At 38.3% G+C, this 17,922-nt stretch overlaps 1 protein-coding gene across 4 annotated transcripts in view; it reads right to left on the bottom strand.

Moving 5' to 3' along the window:
- Positions 1-425: 425 nt before the first annotated feature.
- The window catches only part of angel2 (angel homolog 2 (Drosophila)), a 50,473-nt gene continuing 32,976 nt past the window's right edge, over positions 426-17,922 (bottom strand). For 2 of the 4 annotated variants that reach the window (XM_069931323.1, XM_069931321.1), the window contains 5 exons: positions 17,451-17,562; positions 17,241-17,319; positions 12,133-12,251; positions 8,717-8,874; positions 426-5,424 (listed from right to left, as the gene is read on the bottom strand). In XM_069931323.1, coding sequence (XP_069787424.1) covers positions 5,356-5,424; positions 8,717-8,874; positions 12,133-12,251; positions 17,241-17,319; positions 17,451-17,562 — 537 coding nt within the window. In that variant the 3' untranslated portion in view covers positions 426-5,355. Of the gene's footprint in view, positions 5,425-8,716; positions 8,875-12,132; positions 12,252-16,205; positions 16,289-17,240; positions 17,320-17,450; positions 17,563-17,922 lie in introns of those variants that run through there. The other 2 variants (XM_069931322.1, XR_011355713.1) reach the window with 2 other exon arrangements.

The raw sequence follows: 17,922 nt of genomic DNA, 5'->3' as shown, positions 1-17,922 counted from the left end.
CGGCACAACATGATAACTTTTACATTGTTGCCTATTCAGATTTTTAATTTCCCAGTGGAAGCAGGATGGCTTTTCCTTGAAAATATTTCCTGGTGGCTAATTTCATACTGAGCTAATAAGATCAAATTTAGTTAGATTGATATCTATAGAAGTTCAAACTTTCCAACAGTTTAATTACCTTGCTCCAATGCTGATTTTTAAAATTTGCACAAGCCACCAAACAAAATTGCCATTATCTTAACGTGTAAATAGCCCCTGTGCCTTGAGATTTCAGGGCTGTTAAACAATAGAAAGTCATTAATGATTCTGAACATCCTCTGATAAATGTAAACTGTCATACATTTTAGCTCATGCTGCAGAAAAAAATAGACAATTATAATTCTATTTTAATGGCCAGGACTATTTATAAAGTAACAAAGACAGGGAAATTTCATTTACTTTAATTTCCACAAGCATTTTCCTGAGTAGTCACTGAAAAATTAAAAATAAATTCAGTTTGCTAATACTGTGGTATGAAACACAATCAACTAACTTAACAAGAAAATTATCAAATATACAATGCAGTCACATTATTTTAGAAAATATACATTGCTTGTGTGTTTCTTCAAAGGTAGCAAAAGATTCAGATTTCCAGTGTTAAAGGAATACAAATACTCAAGAATTTGAAACTTTGATCAATATTCATGTTACATTTCTATACTAGAATACTTGTAAAGAATAATTTATTTGATGAAAAGCATTCAAAGTTTTTTTTATAACATTAAAGCTTGGTTGTGAAAGAAGTCATAAAATGCATTTACATTAAGTAATTAATACATCTATTAAGTATGTAATACATCTATTAAGTATGTTGAAAAGAACAAAACATCTGGTGAGGATGTGCAGAGGGGCAAAGTGACGCTGAGTTATCCAGACTGGGATCGGTAATGGATGTGCACAAAGTCAGAGTGATGTGGAGTTATCCAGTCCTGATCTGTAGTGAATGCGCATGGGATCAGAGCGATGTGGAGTTATCCAGACCGGATTCGTAGTGGATGTGCATGGGGTCAGAGTGTAGCAGAGTAATCCGGAACAGAAACTGGTGATGGGGAGTTATCCAGATCATGCACAGGGCCAGAGTGATGTGAAATTATACAAATCAGGTGAGCAACCTCTGGAGAATGAAAGATGCTTTGCCTACTCACAAGTAGTACACCAGGGCTGCAGCCTTTACCACAATCCTACCACCACTCCAACTATAGCAATTCCTTCTACAGATGATAGTTGATTTGAACAGGATTTTAGTGGAGTCAGAGTTGCAGTTGAGACACTATATACATTGATCTCAAAACCTTGGATTAGGGTCAGAATGTTAACAGAATGCAATTCCCCTGATGGAAATATGGCATCCACGCATGTGCGTCACCATTTTTAATTTTTGTTTCAATCTGTTGGGTGAGCATTACTTTTGAAATCCAAACCCTGAACATTAGCAAACAGTGGCAAGTGCAGATTAAATTTTCATGATCTCAGAACTCACCAAACCATACTACAAAATTCAGTGAAATGCCATTGTAGTCACAAATGCAGCAGGCAATTAAAAGACTAGCTGAATTATGTAAGTGCTTTAATTCTATTTGTTGTTGAATCCTTTCTGTACTGAAATTTTTTGTGGGATGATTTTAAGCAAAAACACCTCATGCTCAGCTGCTCAAGCATGAATGTCTAAATTCATAATGTAGTTAGCTTTTGTTTATCCCCTTAGTTCAGTGGAAATTAGTGAAGGATATTGAAGGCTGTTCTTGCAACTGATATTCATGTTCCATTCACAATAAAATATGTGAAAACCGGGGGGGCATGGCAAAATGGCGTAGAGTCGAGACGTGTAATCTTGACCTCTCTGGCCAGACTTTTAAGAACCCGTTTTTAACTCTTTGTTTTCAGGTTTAAATTTTTTAAAACTTAGTTTAAAGTATCAAGGAATTGTTATGGCTATTAATGGTAAAAAGAGTAAACCTCAATTACAGAAGAAATTACATTTTCAGAGTGTTGAAGATTTAGAGCCTAAACAGTCTGCTACAACTTCAGGTTTGCTTTCTTTCAAGCCTAAACCACAGAGATTGCCTGTGGGAGCTGAAAAAGTGACTACTACTCACCAGGACATCGCTGGAATTACCCATTCTCAGGAGGAAGGTGCGTATGCCCCCGATGTGGATCCTAATTCTGGCAGCCTGCTGACTTTAACAGAGGGGGCACGCAAGAAGACTACTCCATTGCTTGAAATACCCCAGGATATACTTCAATCTGAATATTTTGGTATTTTTTGTGAGTTTTTGAAGCAACAACGGGTTGCAGGGGAGAACAGCGTTGGCCCCCTGAGGAAGTCGGGGTGCCGTTGCTGGGAGTCCAGACCCGCAGTAAAACTGTTAAACTGCCTGTTGTTGAGATGCAGCAGGAGCTGCAGTTACCTGGTTCTGCCACTACGCAAGAGAAAGCAGGGCTGGGCTTTTCTGAATTACAGTGTAAACAGCTAAGCCTTATCATTCAGCCTATGCTGAATGAAATGTCTCAGAGGCTCAGTTTGGAACTGGATACATTTAAAATACGTGTGGAAGCATCTTGTGAGGATTTTAAACAATTTCAGGCTGCTTTTTTGAAATGTCAACAAGTGGCTTCTAATACAGAAAAAGTGTTGGAGGTGGAAGAATCCGTTAAAGAATTGCAAGAACGTGAGAGGGAGTTAGAGGGGAAAGTAGATCATTTGGAGAATCAAAGTAGAAGGAATAATGTGAAGATTGTTGGTTTGCCAGAAGATATGGAAGAACAAGATCCTTTTTGGGTTTTTTACCGAATGGATTCCACAAATACTGGGGCAGGAATATTTCTCTGGAGGTCTGGTATTGGAAAGAGCTCATAGAGCCTTAAGAAGAAGCCTGGTCAACCACCGAGACCCATGATAATTCAATGTTTGAATTATTTGGACAGAGAAATGATACTTCATTTAGCAGTGCAAAACGCGAGACAACGACAAGCTCTGTTAATGATTCAGAATAGTAGAGATTTTTTTCTATCCTGATTTGAGTCAAGAGGTTATTCAGCGTCGGCGTCAGTTAAAGAAGTTTTGTGGCGTAAAGGTTATAAGTCTACTTTTCGCTATCCGGTAGTGTTGAAGGTGTTTTGTGGAGACTATCAATCTCGTTTTTTTGAGAATGAGTGTGAAGCAATGAGTTTTGCTGACTCGTTGCCAGATGCAAGAGGACAAAGACGTAGCCCACCATTGTCTCCTAAAGAAAAATCTGGTTGTTCTGGAAATGGAAGAAATGGCAGAAATGGGAGAAATGGGAATGTGAAGAGTCCATTTCCTTGAAATGGGGTCGCCGAGTCTGGAATTTCTTGGATGAATAGAAGAACTTTTTTATTTTTATTTTCTTTTTATGTCATTATGATATCTTCTTGTTATTCTTTGTTTGGCTGGGGAGGGAGAAATTTGCTCTATGTTCTACTTGTGGGTGATCCACACTGGTGGGTGATCCACACCCAACTTTTGTTTAGGGATTACTACCTTTTGGTAGTTTTTTTTTGGGGGGGTGGGTTTCTTTTTATCTTTTTTCTATTTTCATTTTATTTAGACCTTAATTTGTGGTTTCTTTTTTTCCTATTGGAGGGCCAATTTACATTGATCGGAGTCTTTATATATTGATATTATTAGTTTTTACTAATATTAGTGGATATGTCAAAGTTGAAGTTTGCTACTTTTAATGTTCGGGGTTTAAACAATCCGATTAAGCATAAGCGTATTTTTATCAAGTTCGATCTTTGGTAAAACGTGTTCGGTAGAGATACGATTTTACCTGAAATGATTAAATTTGAGACTTTTGGCATAATGAGATGAAATATTGTTTAATAATGGAAAAAAATTACATATATTTCACGGATAACTAGTTTTTTTTATTAATAGGTGGTTGTTATATTCAGAATATTTACATTTTGATTTATATTGACTAGATTTTAATAAGTATGCTTTACTTTTCTTTATTTTTTTTCTTTTTTCTTTATGGCTCTCCTTTGGAGAGTTGGCTGAAAGAGGGGGGCTTTTCTTTCTTTTTTTTAATATATATAAAATATAACGTTCATGCTTTGTTTATTGTTACATATGTTACTTATTATCTGTATTTTGAACGAATAAATAAAGTTTAAAAAAAAAGTGAAATCCTACCAATGATTTTGCTTTTTTTTTTTGCATGTCCCTCCACTTCCATCCTTTTTCTCCCTAAATTTCCACAAGTGTTTTCTTGAGCTGTTACCATATTGTTTGGTAGAGCTGTAGAATCCCCAGGACAACGGTTTAAAAGTTTGAGGAAAGCACAGATGGTGTAGAGGTTAGCACAATGCCTTTACAGCACCAGTGATCAGAACAGGGGTTCAAATCCCATGCTATCTTTAAGGAGTTTGTACATTCGCCCCTTGTTTTCCCCAGAGACTTTGGTTCCCTCCCTCCATTCAAAATGTTCCGGGGGTGGAGGTCAAATGGGTGTAAATTGGGCAGCACAGATAAATTAAAAAGTTTTGTAGATAGTTTTAACATGCCACACCAAGAGTAACATCATCAATATTACCATTTCAGGAGATTTAAAAACACTTAATTTCCCATTTAATGTCTGGAAGACAAAATGAAAGCTGGATGGGAAATTGCTGCTGCTAAAATGGCAGGTGGATGATGAGAGAATGAAGTTGCACATCATGTAAAAAGTCATTCTAATTCCTGTACCATCTTGTCCAGCTTTGTCACATCCTCTGTCACATTTAATGTTTTTGTTCCTCCTTTCAATACTTTTACTTTTCTCCTAAGTTGTTTCTAAGCTTCCCATCCCAACTTCTGTTAAGATGTTACCATCTTTTAACTGCTGAACTCTTACCAACTGCTTCTGCATGGTAAATTGAAGTTGCTGTGACTTATTTTATCACGACCTAAACTTCAAATGAGTAAATCTTTACTTTTGCTGGATTCCAACACAAAAGGATTCCTGAAATCTCTTGCCATTATTTGAATTTGTCTGATTTTGAACACAATGTAAAACATCTCCTAGTATTTGTGGTTATATATTTGGACTAACAACAGTTGGAAATATTTGTACAAGATTATAATTAAAGGTATAAAAAACTTTATTTTTTTTTTGGACATGTTTAAAGTCTTTTAGAATTTTATAAAAGCCCCAAATATTAAACAAAATTGTTGTACTCCATAAAATAAAGATTTTTTTGATCAAATACCAAATAGAGCAAAGAAATTACTGTTAACTTAATATTAAAGTTTGTGTCTAAATTTAGCTAATAAAGGCAGATGATCTGAAGAATTGTTTTCATTGGGTAATCTATTTACAGTCCAAAGGTCTTGTTCTGTAAGTAGTGCAAGTTTCCCAAGAAGCTCCAAGCGGCCATCCTCTCCTACAGAAAGAAAAAGGTGTTATCTTCATTAACAAGGTAAGCAAGTTAATATCAAAGATTATAAAAAGTTTGGAACAAAGTATGAAAACAAAATCCTCCCAGTGCACAATTATTCATAGTTTTTTTTTGTTTAATTATGCACCATTTTTAGTCGTGTATCATTTTGCCATCTGTTCCATTTGCAAACTTCCATTTTTGTCAGAGCATCTGACTTCCTTGATCGATCAGTCTGCTGGACAGACGAGTTGTGAAAGCTAATTCATGTTCTGAGAGCAGATCACAGCATTCAGTCATCATGTGAACTTGCCTGGTGTGTCAGTCATTGTCACTTTAAATTTTTTTTTTAATTTAAATTTTGATATACAACACAGTGACAGGTCTTTTCGGCCCACAAGCCCATGCTGCCCATTAACACCCAAATAACCTACAACCCCAGGTATTTTCCAATGGTGCGAGGAAACTAGAGCCCCTGGGTAAAACCCACACAGTTAGAGACAGTGCGGGATTTGAACCCCAGATCCGATCGCTACCACTGTAACAGCATTGCATTAACCATATGCTAACTTCTGACTATGCTAAAGTAGTAATTGTGAGGTTCTTATTCTCTTTTTAGCTCAAGCACATTCCAAAGTTTGTTAATATTTCACTTTGGATGTCAACAATATTATGCTTTTTAGTTGTAGAGAATAATTTGTAGATCTAGCACTTGCCTAATGGAACCAGCCAGATATTAGAACATGTTTTGTAGACTGGATCCATTTAATTTAAATGTATTTTACATGTCCAGTGAGTGCTGGGAGTTAGTTTTGAGCCCTCAACGCTGGTGGAATCTGGCAGGTGCTCCTAGGATTAAACCTTTTGAAAGATGATCATTGGGAGCTGGGGGTAGGCAATATTTTTGAGGGCATAAGACTAATTATTAATTCTGGGCTCCTCAAAATCACCATTAATGAGGATTGGTGTTGCTGATATAGGTTTATAGTTTTCCAAGTTTACCTTGGCAAGGAAGATAAAGCTAAAGGGAAGGAGAGCTCAGGCAATATTGAAGTCTCCAGAATATAACAAAAATGTGACAAAGTTTAGAAAAGGTTATGAATTTAATCTCAGGAAATGGAGACAAATGTAAAAATACACACAATTTATGAAACAAAGTTGATGAGTTTAAAGGACAGTTAGAAATTGGCAGATACGAAAATGTGGGCATAACATGGCCTGAAGGAAGATTACAGTCAAGGAAAGGTAACTACAGACACATGAGAAAGGAGGTAGCCAAAGTTGATTGGAACAGAACCCTAGCAGAGAAGACAGTAGAACAGCAATGGCAGAAGTTTTGGGAAGTCATTCTGAAGGCACAGGATAGATGAATTCCCTTTTTGGGAAGTCATTCTGAAGGCACAAGATTGATTAATGCCAGAGCAGCAACAGTATTCTAAAGGGAGTGTTCGGCAAGGCAAGTCAAAGACAGCATAAAAAGAAAACCATATGGAACATATGGTACCATATGGAAAAAAAATTAGTGGGACGCCAGAGGATTGGGTAGCTTTAAAAAAAATCAACAGAAGTCAACAAAAAAAAAGGAAAGAAGGTGAAGTATGAATGTAAGCTAGCAAATAATAAAATGACACCGTAAGTTTTTAGAGCTATGCAAAGAGTAAAAGAGAGGAAGAGTGTACATCAGACCACTGGAAAATGACATTACAGAAGTGGTAATGGGGAACAAAGAAACGGTAGATAAATTGAAAAGATATTTTGCATCAGTCTTCACTATGGAAGAAACCACTAGTTTGAGAGTCAGGCATAAGTGAGTGTAGGAATATTACTATGGGAGGCAGAAGGTGGATAATTTACATGGTCCAGATCCCAGAATTTGGAAAGAAGTTGCTGAAATGATTGTGACTATATTAATACTGGTCTAAAAGAATTGCTAGATTCAGTAATGGTTCCAGGACAAGAAAATTGCAAATGTTGCTCCAATACACAAAAGTACTGGAGAAACTCTGCAAGTCTCGCAGTGACACCACTCTTTAAGGAGGAGGGAGGCAAAATTATACGACGGTTAACCTGACTTTAGTGGTTGGCAAGATTATAGAGTCCATTATATAGGAAGAGATTTCAGGGTACTTGAAAGCACAAGGTAAAATAGGCTGAAGTCTATCTTGAGGGTAGATCTTGCCTGACAAATCTGTCACAGTTCTTTGAGGATGTAACAAGCAGGATAGACAAAGGAGAATCAGTGGATATTTGCTTGGATTTTCAGAAGTCCTTTGACAAGTGCTGAATAAGATAGGAGACTATGGTATTACAGGAAAGGTACCAGCATGGATAAAGATTGGCTGACTGTCAGTGTTCCTGCTACTTTTCATATTATATGTAAATTATTTGGATGATGGAATTGATGGCTTCACGGCCAAATTTTCAAATGATGTGAAGCTAGGTGGAGAGGCAGGTCGTGTTAAGGAAGCAGTCCCTCTTTAGAGGGACCGGCAAAAATGTGACAGATAGATTACAGAAAGCAGGAGTCCAAAGGGATCTGGGAGCCCGATGTTGAGTCAACAGTAAGGAAGGCAAATGTAATGTTAGCATTCATTTCAAGAGGATTGGAAATATAAAAGCAAGGATGCAATGCTGAATCTTTATCAAACATTGGTCATCCATATTTGGTGTATTGTGAGCAGTTTTGGGCCACATATTTGAAAAAAGAATGTGCTGGCATTGGAGAAGATCCAGAGTTTTATGAGAATAATCCTGGAGATGAGAGGGTTAACATTTGATTGCTCTGGGCCTTGTACTTGCTAGAGTTTAGAAGGACATTGAAACCTGAATGTTGAAAGAGGTGAATAGAAAGGGCATGGAGAAGATGCGTCCAAAAGTGGGAGAATCTTGGACCAAAGAGCACAGTTCAAACAAAAGGAGGTTCCTTTAAAAGAGAGAGGAGGAGAAATTTCTTCACCAGAGAATTGTGAATCTGTGGATTCTGTTGCTAGTCAGCTGTGTAAGCCCAATCATTGGGTATATTAAGATCAGTAGGTTTTTAATCAGTACGGGTGTTTTCAGTTATGGGGAGAATGCAACAGAATAATGATGAAATGAAAATATATCAGCCATGACTTGAATGGCAGGCTGAATGGCCTGACCTGCTTCTACATCTTATGGTTAATGTGAGGCCTTCTTGTACTAGATATCTGCAATAAAGATTCATTTAAAACAAAACCATTTTCCCACTTTAATTTAAAATCTTGATAAATATTTGAACAAATAATCCTAAATTTAAAAAAATTTTTTTTTTCATTACCTGACTCTGTAGCATCATTCTTTGCCGTTGAATAAAATATATAATCCACAGTGATGGCAGTTTTGGAATGACAAGTGGTGACCTCATATTTATTAGTTTCAGGAAGATAATGCGAATACACAGAAAGCAGCTTAAATTTGTGCTGAATAGCAGAAGTCCTAAAAAACAATAATTCATTTTTTAATTGACCTTTATTTGCAGTTGCTGTACATTGTTATATTAATGTTTAGAGTACATGTATGTCACCTTGTTTAATTTAATATTAATTTAGTCAAGTCAGATTTGAAAGTAATACATTTACAGACGAGAATAGACTCAAAGGATACCAGACAAATTTCAAACTTATTACTCATGAAGTACCTCGAGTCACAGAACAAGGGAGAAGAACATTTTTTTTAATTTAACCAAGTACTTATTTAGCTGATTGAGTCTGCACTGAAATTAATGGCTCAGTAAGTAGAAATCAACAATGAATTTGATTTTGTCATTGCCCAATTTTAACAAACATTATCAAAGGTTGATGATCCAACCTCTATCCCATAATTTCTCTCATGATTTGCAATAAATCTGATTAGATCATAGGTGAGAGGTATAGTTGATGCATTGGTAGTCATTTACCAAAATCCTCTGGATTTTGGGCAGGTCCCAGTAGACTGGAAGACAGCAAATGTTTCATCACTTCTTAAAAAGGGATGTAGGCAGAAGATGGGTAACTATCGGCTTAATGTCTGTAGTCGGGAAAATGCTTGAAGCTGTCATTAAGGATGAAATTGCGAGGCATTTAGAACAAAGGGGTTCCATCAGACAGACGTAGCATGGATTCAGAAAGGGCATATCTTGTTTGACAAACTTACTGGAGTTTTTTGAGGATATAATGGGTGCAGTAGATAGAGGGAAACAGGTTGATGCTGTATATTTGGATTTCCAGAAGGCATTTGATAAGGTGCCTGTGTTTGTGTTTGTATTTAACCATATAACCACTTACAGCACAGAACAGGCCAGTTCGGCCCTACTAGTCCATGCCGTAACAAATCCCCACCCTCCTAGTCCCACTGACCAGCACCCAGTCCATACCCCACCAGTCCTCTCCTCTCCATGTAACGATCCAGTCTTTCCTTAAATGTAACCAATGATCCCACCTCGACCACATCTAACGAAAGCTCATTCCACATCCCTACCACCCTCTGTGTAAAGAAATTTCCCCTCATGTTCCCCTTATAATTTTCCCCCTTCAATCTTAAACCATGCCCTCTAGTTTGAATCTCCCCCACTCTTAATTGAAAAAGCCTATCCACATTTACTCTGTCCCTTTTAAAATCTTAAACACCTCTATCAAGTTCCCCCTTCAATCTTCTACGCTCCAGAGAAAAAAGCCCCAGTCTGCACAACCTTTCCCTGTAACTCAAACCTTGAAATCCTGTCAACATTCTCGTGAACCTTCTCTGCACTCTCTCTATTTTGTTTATACCTTTCCTATAATTTGCTGACCAAAAATGTACACAGTACTCCAAATCTGGCCTCACCAATGCCTTGTACAATTTTATCATAACCTCCCTACTCTTGAATTCAATACTCCGATTTATGAAGGCCAACATTCCAAATGCCTTCTTCACCACACCATCTACCTGAGTATCAGCCTTGAGGGTACTATTTACCATCACTCCTAAATCTCTTTGTTGCTCTGCACATCTCAATAGCCTACCATTTAATGCATATGACCTATTTAGATTTGCCTTTCCAAAATGTAACACCTCACACTTATCTGTATTAAATTCCATCAGCGATTTCTCAGCCCACACCTCCAGCCTTTCTAAATCACCTTTACTTAATCTTCCTCACTGTCCACACCACCACCAATCTTTGTATCATCCGCAAACTTGCTTATCCAATTCTCCACCCCTTCCTCCAGATCGTTAATATATATAACAAACAATAGTGGACCCAGGACCGATCCCTGAGGAACTCCACTAGTCACCAGCCTCCAATTTAACAAACAATATTCTACCACTACTCTCTGACACCTCCCATCCAACCATTGCTGAATCCATTTCACTACCTCCTTATTTATACCTAATACCTCCACCTTTTTTCCTAACCTCCTGTGGGGAACTTTGGCAAAAGCTTTATATCTTCTTTGGCTTGGCTTCGTGGACAAAGATTTATGGAGGGGTAAATGTCCACATCAGCTGCAGGCTCGTTTGTGGCTGACAAGTCCGATGCGGGACAGGCAGACACGTTTGCAGGGGAAAATTGGTTGGTTGGGGTTGGGTGTTGGGTTTTTCCTCCTTTGTCTTTTGTCAGTGAGGTGGGCTCTGCGGTCTTCTTCAAAGGAGGTTGCTGCCCGCCGAACTGTGAGGCGCCAAGATGCACGGTTTGAGGCGATATCACCCCACTGGCGGTGGTCAATGTGGCAGTCCTTGTACCTCTTCTTTGGTGCACCTCTGTCACGGTGGCCAAAAAGCTTTTACTAAAGTCTAAATAGACAACATCCACAGCTTTCCCTTCATCAACCTTTTTTGTAACCCCCTTGAAAAACTCAAATCAGGTTTGTCAAGCATGATCTACCCCTGACAAAACCATGCTGATTACTCCCTATCAATCCCTGTACCTCCAAATATTTGTAAATACCATCTCTCAGAACACTTTCCATCAACTTGCCCACCACAGACGTCAGACTCACGGGCCTATAATTCCCAGGTTTACATTTGGACCCTTTCCTAAACAGCGGAACCACATGCGCCACCCTCCAATCCTATGCCACTACCCCCGTGGCCAGTGACATCCTAAATATATCTGTTAATGACCCCACTATCTGTCCACAAGCCTCCCTGAGTGTCCTTGGGAATATTTTGTCCGGTCCCGGAGATTTATCTACCTTTATCTTTTTCAACACAGCCATCACTACCTCCTCGGTTATCCTTATATGCTTCATAACCTCCCCATTATTTTTCTTTACTTCAACTGGTTCAATTTTTTTTCCCTAGTGAATACCGAGGCAAAGAAATCATTCAAAATTTCCCCCATTTCCACTGACTTCTCACTCAGCCTATCCTCGTTATCTACAAGAGGTCCAATTTTATCCCTCACTAATCTTTTACTTTTAATGTACCTATAGAAACCCTTTGGATTTATTTTTACTCTGTCTGCCAAAGGCTCTTCGTGCCTTTTTTTGGCCTTTCTAATTTCTTTCTTAAGATTCCTTCTACACTCCTTGTAGTCCTCCTTCAAATTCTCAGCTCCCTGCTCTTTATACCTCTTGTACACTTCCCTTTTTCTCCTAACCAAATTTCCAATATTCCTCAAAAACCTCTCCCTATGACTTCCAGCCTTTCCTTTGATCCTCACTGGGACATTTCTACTCTGTACCCTCAAAATTTCTGTTTTGAATATCCTCCATTTTTCATTTACATCCTTACCTGAAAATATCCTGTCCCACTCAATACTCCCCAAATCCCTTCTTATTCCTTCGAAATTTGCTCTTCTCCAATCCAGAACCTCAACTTTAGGCCCCTCCTTGGTCTTCCCTAAAACTACCCTAAAATATAGATATGTTTTGGGGAGATAAATTGGGGTAAGTTTTTTAGTGTAGGTCACATACAAACATTTTAAAACAGATTTCATTTAAAATACTGGAGCTCTGCTCAAGCCAGTCAGGGCATCTCCTGGCGGGCCTTTGCAAAAACTTTGGGGCATGCCCAAGAGATTTCACTAATGGATTGTTGTTTTGAAAAGCAACAGGTGAAAGAGATTGGAGGAGTAGTTCAGAAGTTCTGGAAGAGAATGTGCTGTTCTAAGGGGGTCATGTGGTTTTGCAAGCAGAGAGGTCAAACAGGTTTTCTCTCAGAGAGAGAGAGAGAGAGAGAGAGAGAGAGAGGGGGGGGGCACACAGAGATCAGTTCTGCAGTGATAGAGTTAGCAGCAACTGGGACTGGAACAGGACAAGCTGGCAAGTTTGTGAAAAATCCCATTTGGAAGACGGGTTGTGAGTGCTAAGTTCAGCCTGGTCAAAGCCCTTGTGGTCCATACAAGAGGAGAGGACTGGCTGCCTAATGTTCACTTGAAATAAGAGAAACGAAAAAGGAACTCTATGGTGACCTGAAAGAAAGAGGTTATCATGTGGAAAACCCTGATTGGGGCAAGTTTCTTGGGCAAGAACACAGACATGACTGATTAAAAAGGATCAGTTTGTGTCCAGGAACAACAAATCTCTCTCTGAAAACCGACAAGAACCTTTCTGAGCGGTAACCATTTACCTTTCAAGCAACAAAGCCTGGTGAACTTCATAAATGTTAAATTCTGTGCACAGTGTAAGAATTGCCTGCAACCAGTGAATTTGGAGATTGGACTGTTAATCAAAGAACTTTTCTGAACATTACATACATGTGCGCTTATAATTAGAAGGGGGCTAAGTTAGGTTAGTTAATAGTGATAAGTTAAAGTGTGATCCTGTTTTCATGTTTAAAGGTAATTAAAAGCAACTTTTGTTTAGGTAACCATTTGTCATGATGAATACCTATTGCTGCTGGGTTTTGGGGTCCTTTGGGCTTGTAACATGCCGCAAAAGAGATTTAGCAATAAGATACAGATGAATGGAGTCAAGGAAAGTACATTGGCATGGATTGAGGATTGGTTAACTGACAGAGGCAGAGAGTCAGGATAAATGGGTGTTTTTCTTATTAGCAGACAGTGGTAAGTGGGGTGCCACAGTGGTCAGTGCTGGGCCCACAGTTGTTTACCATTTACATTTGGAAGAGAGGACAGCGTGTAGAGTAGCCAAGTTTGTGAATGATACTAAATTGAATGGAAAAGAAAATACTACAGAGGATGTGGAGAGGCTACAGAAGGATTTAGTTAAGTTAGGTGAGTGGTCAAAGGTTTGGCAGATGGAGTACAATGCTAGTCAATGTGAGGTCATCCACTTTGGTAGGAAAAATAGAAGAGCAAATTATTATTTAAATGGTGAAAGACTGTAGCATGCTGTCTTGCAGAAGGACTTGGGTTGCCACTACAACAGGTTATTGAGGAAGCAAATGGAATGTTGGCCTTCATCGCTAGAGGAATTGAATTCAAGAGCAGGGAGGTCATGCTGCAACTCTACAAGGTATTGGTGAGGCCACATTTGGGGGGACTGTGTGCATTTCTGGTCTCCATACTTGAGGCAAAATATACTGGCTTTGGAGTCAGTCCAGAGGAGGTTCACCAGGTTGATCCCAGAGATGAAGTGGTTGACCTACGAGGAGAGACTAAATCACCTGGGATTATACTCACTCAAATTCAGAAGAATGAAAGAGCTTATAGAAACATACAAAATTATGATAGATCGAGGCAGGAAAATTGTTTTCACTGATAGGTGAGACCAGAACTAGGGGGACACAGCTTCAAAATTCAGAGGAGTAGATGTAAGGCAGAGATGAGGAAAAACTGTTTTTCCCAGAGAGTAGTGAATCTGTGGAATTCTCTGCCCAAGGAAGCAGTTGAGGCTACTTCATTAAACATAGTTAAGGTTCAATTGTATATTTTTAGATAAAAAAAAAGGAATTAAGGGATATGGGGAAAAGGCAGGTAGGTGGAGTTGAGTCAATGATCAGATGAGCTATGATCTTATTGAATGGCAGAGCAGGCTCGATGGGCTGGATGGCCAACTCCTGCTCTTATTTCTTATGTTCCAAATACATACAAAAATGTATTTCTACAAATTAATGGTTGCTATCACAAAGCCTTAGTGTTGTGACATGCTACACTTCATTTGAAACTAATACTCATTGACAATTAATAGATTCCATGCCCCAAAAGGCAAGAACTTTTAATGAAGAAAACAAACCATTTTAGAATTAACCCTATATCGCATGATGGGCATTGGCATTTGGATTTATTTTTTTTAAAAGAACATTAGTGTAAATAGTTTGCTCCTGCAAGCAAAACAATCCTAATCATAGCAACCAATTAATTACCAAATTGATTAGATGTTGTGTACTGTACTTTTAAGTCATCCAGTATAAACACACTAAATAATGTACAAGGTGTAGGAATTTAGGTCACATAGGTGGTATACTACTTCGATACCCTTACCCACTGTTTTACAAAAGTTGCTTTAAATTGCTTTAATTACTTTAATTGCTTACTTCTCCATCAACACTTTTGGATTTAAAAAAATATTTCAACTCAAAGTTTCCATATTCAAATATTTACAAATATAATTATAGCCATGTACAAAATCAACTGCCATTTCCCTATCCCCCTCCCTCCAACCCTCCACATACAGGTTGTCTACAACATAGGTAAGGGAATCAGCATTGGAATCGTCCCTGCCCCTTATTTTTTTTAAGTAGCTTCTTAGCTCTGGGGCTCTTTCTATACATACTAATCCATTTAGAGTCAGACACACATCAAGACAATATTGGACATCCACATTCGTACACCACACCCAACCTAACAGGAACAAAGGAGAAAATGGAAAAGAAATTAACTGATAAATAAGGTTTGAGGATTCGCCATATCTCAGCAGCCAGCGCCAAAGCTGTTGATTGTGGTATGATGGAACAACCTCCTTAGTCCCCCACCAATGGAAGGGTAGATAGGTGGAATAGGGGTGGAGGCACATAGACCCACACTATACTTGAGCTCTAATGTACTGTATTTTTACTCATATAGTGCACGTTATATGCATATTTTACAAACTAGGTACCCCACCCCATGCTTTTGCAGTTGGAATTTAGAATACGACACTCACGCATTATATATATGTGTGTGTGTGTGTTATTCAAAAATAATTTTATACAACTTATGATTTTTCTGCATGTTATATAAATATATTTCTTACACAATTTATGATTTTCTGCTCGTTATATGCGTGTGCGTGTTATACGAGTGAAAATATGGTAATTTAAATATGGTTGCCAAATTTCAGGGAACGTAATTTTTTAATTTTCTCCAAGGGAACGCAGTTTTGCATTTCCATGTTCCGACGTGCAATGTCTAGATGGGCGTCAGATTTCCAGGTAACCGCTATGCACTTCCTGCCCACTGCCAATGCGATCATTATGAATTGTACTTGAAATTGGAACAGCTTCATCATAATTCTTAAGTCCAGCTTGTTCCCCAGCAGGAACAACTTGGGATTCTGTGGGAACTCTTTACCTATAATTCTTTCCAGGAATTGGTCCAGATCTACCCAAAAGGGCCTCATATGTTCAGATCACATGTACAAAGGTTCTTACTGTTATGCCACACCTAAAGCATTGGTCTGAATATTCTGGCTTAGCCTTGTTCAATTTCTGTGGTGTTAAATATAACCAGTGAAGGAAATTATATTGTACCAGCATTGCATTTATAATTGCTGTCATGCTAATTTGACACAGGTCTGACCAGAACTACTCATTAATTGCTATTCCTAAATCCGACTCTCACCTTTGCCTCAATTCATTGAGGCCTGGTTTTGGATGCCGTTTGGAGCAGGAAATACATTGCTAAAATAAATTTTTGTGTTCACCTTTCAAATCATGGTCTCCATGACACTGTATATCGTGGTAAGGTCATCGATGGACCTAATCTGTCCATCAAGAAAGATCTTATCTGAAGGTAGCAGAGGAACAGCATATTTATTAGTTGTCCCTGCTCATAACAGTCCTTGATACACCTGATCACTTTCTGGCACAAGGTGTCTAGGATCTTGTTCTCTACTGCCAAAGCGATTAACCTATTCAGAGTAAGGGGTGTTTTTGGGAGACAATCCCACTTTTACTCCTATACACTGATTAATTTTATTCCAAATAATGATGACATTAGTATGAGGCAGTCCCTTTTGCCAGATAACAATTTAGTATTCCATTTATAAATAAACATCCCCTGCTACTTTCTTGCCCATCATGTGCAGATCAATTTGTGCCCAGGATGGTACACCTTTCCCCCCTCAAAGAAAGAAGTGATATACCTTGACTGAGCTGCCCAATAGTCCCATGTTAATTTCTCCATGGAGACCCTGGCTACCTTACAATTCCAAAGAAATCTTCTCAGATGCGAGTGTAGGTTTTGCCACAGGCAAAGTCCGAAAGAGGTATTGAAGTCTCAGCAATGCGTTCATTTTAACACAAATGACCCTGACTACCAGAGTGATAGGCAAGGCCATCCATCTATTCAAGTCTTCCTCAATCTGAATTTCAAAACCACAGCTGGCCCTCAAGTTTTCTCTATTAAATATTGCCTGAGGACACATACAACTTTTAATTTTCCAGGAAATGTGTAACTTGGTCCCATAACCCTAACTTCAAAATTCCCAGTCTGACTTTCATGTTTCAAGTTATAACAATGAGGCAGCTATTCCTGATCTTGAGGATACATATAGCTGCTTTCAGGCTGTGTACAAGCCTATCCCTCCTTTAAAGAAAGCAATAACTATCTTCACACTTTACTAGCAAAGAATCTTTTCTTGTTAAAACAATGTCTATAAAGAAGGGAACAAAACAAGTTTGAGCTTTGAACTAATATTTGCCATATTACTGAATCCTCAACAAAAAAATTAACTCACAATTGATCCATGGGATAATTCTTCTCACTTGTTGAATCCTTTAGCTCATTTGAATTGTCCAGATCATGTACAGGATTTTCTTTAAATTGAACAAAAATTTTGATCTATCAGCATTTTGAAACAGGAATTCTACCGTTAATAGATATACTGAAAACAGGTTCCGTGCCATACTTTTTAAGTGGCCCTTTGGCAAGAACACAGAAATCATACCTGTATCTTTCAAGGTTTCATATTGGCACTCTGTCGAAATTCCAAGACTAGGTGGCCAAAGTGGCTTCATCAAAGCTCTCTGGCCCCTGTGACTTTGCTCCTGACCTGACACCTATCAATGATAGCATGTTATGAAAAGTAACACAGCACACTTGCTTTGAGAAATCAAAAATCTGGTCCAAACTGATACGTTTCAAAGAGGATCATAATTGATACCAGTTATGTCTATGAATGAATTGCCTAGAAATTCCCTAGTTCTTAAAAATCCTTTCAACTAGATCCTCTTCAAAGTCCAACCATTTAACAAAATTTGTAATCTCCCTTTTGTTTTTAGGTCTACTTCCAGTTAAATACCCCATTAGTTTTCTCATAGACAATATATTATATGAAAAGTAATTATTGACTAATTATCCTCCAAATCCTGCTTTTACTGGAAACTAGTGTAAATAGTTGCAATAATGTCAGCGAAGTC

Source organism: Narcine bancroftii, chromosome 4, assembly GCF_036971445.1.
Source record: "Narcine bancroftii isolate sNarBan1 chromosome 4, sNarBan1.hap1, whole genome shotgun sequence".
In the NCBI taxonomy this organism is placed as follows: domain Eukaryota; kingdom Metazoa; phylum Chordata; class Chondrichthyes; order Torpediniformes; family Narcinidae; genus Narcine; species Narcine bancroftii.
Note: the sequence above shows the minus strand (reverse complement) of the source record. Positions and strands in the feature narration are given on the sequence as shown.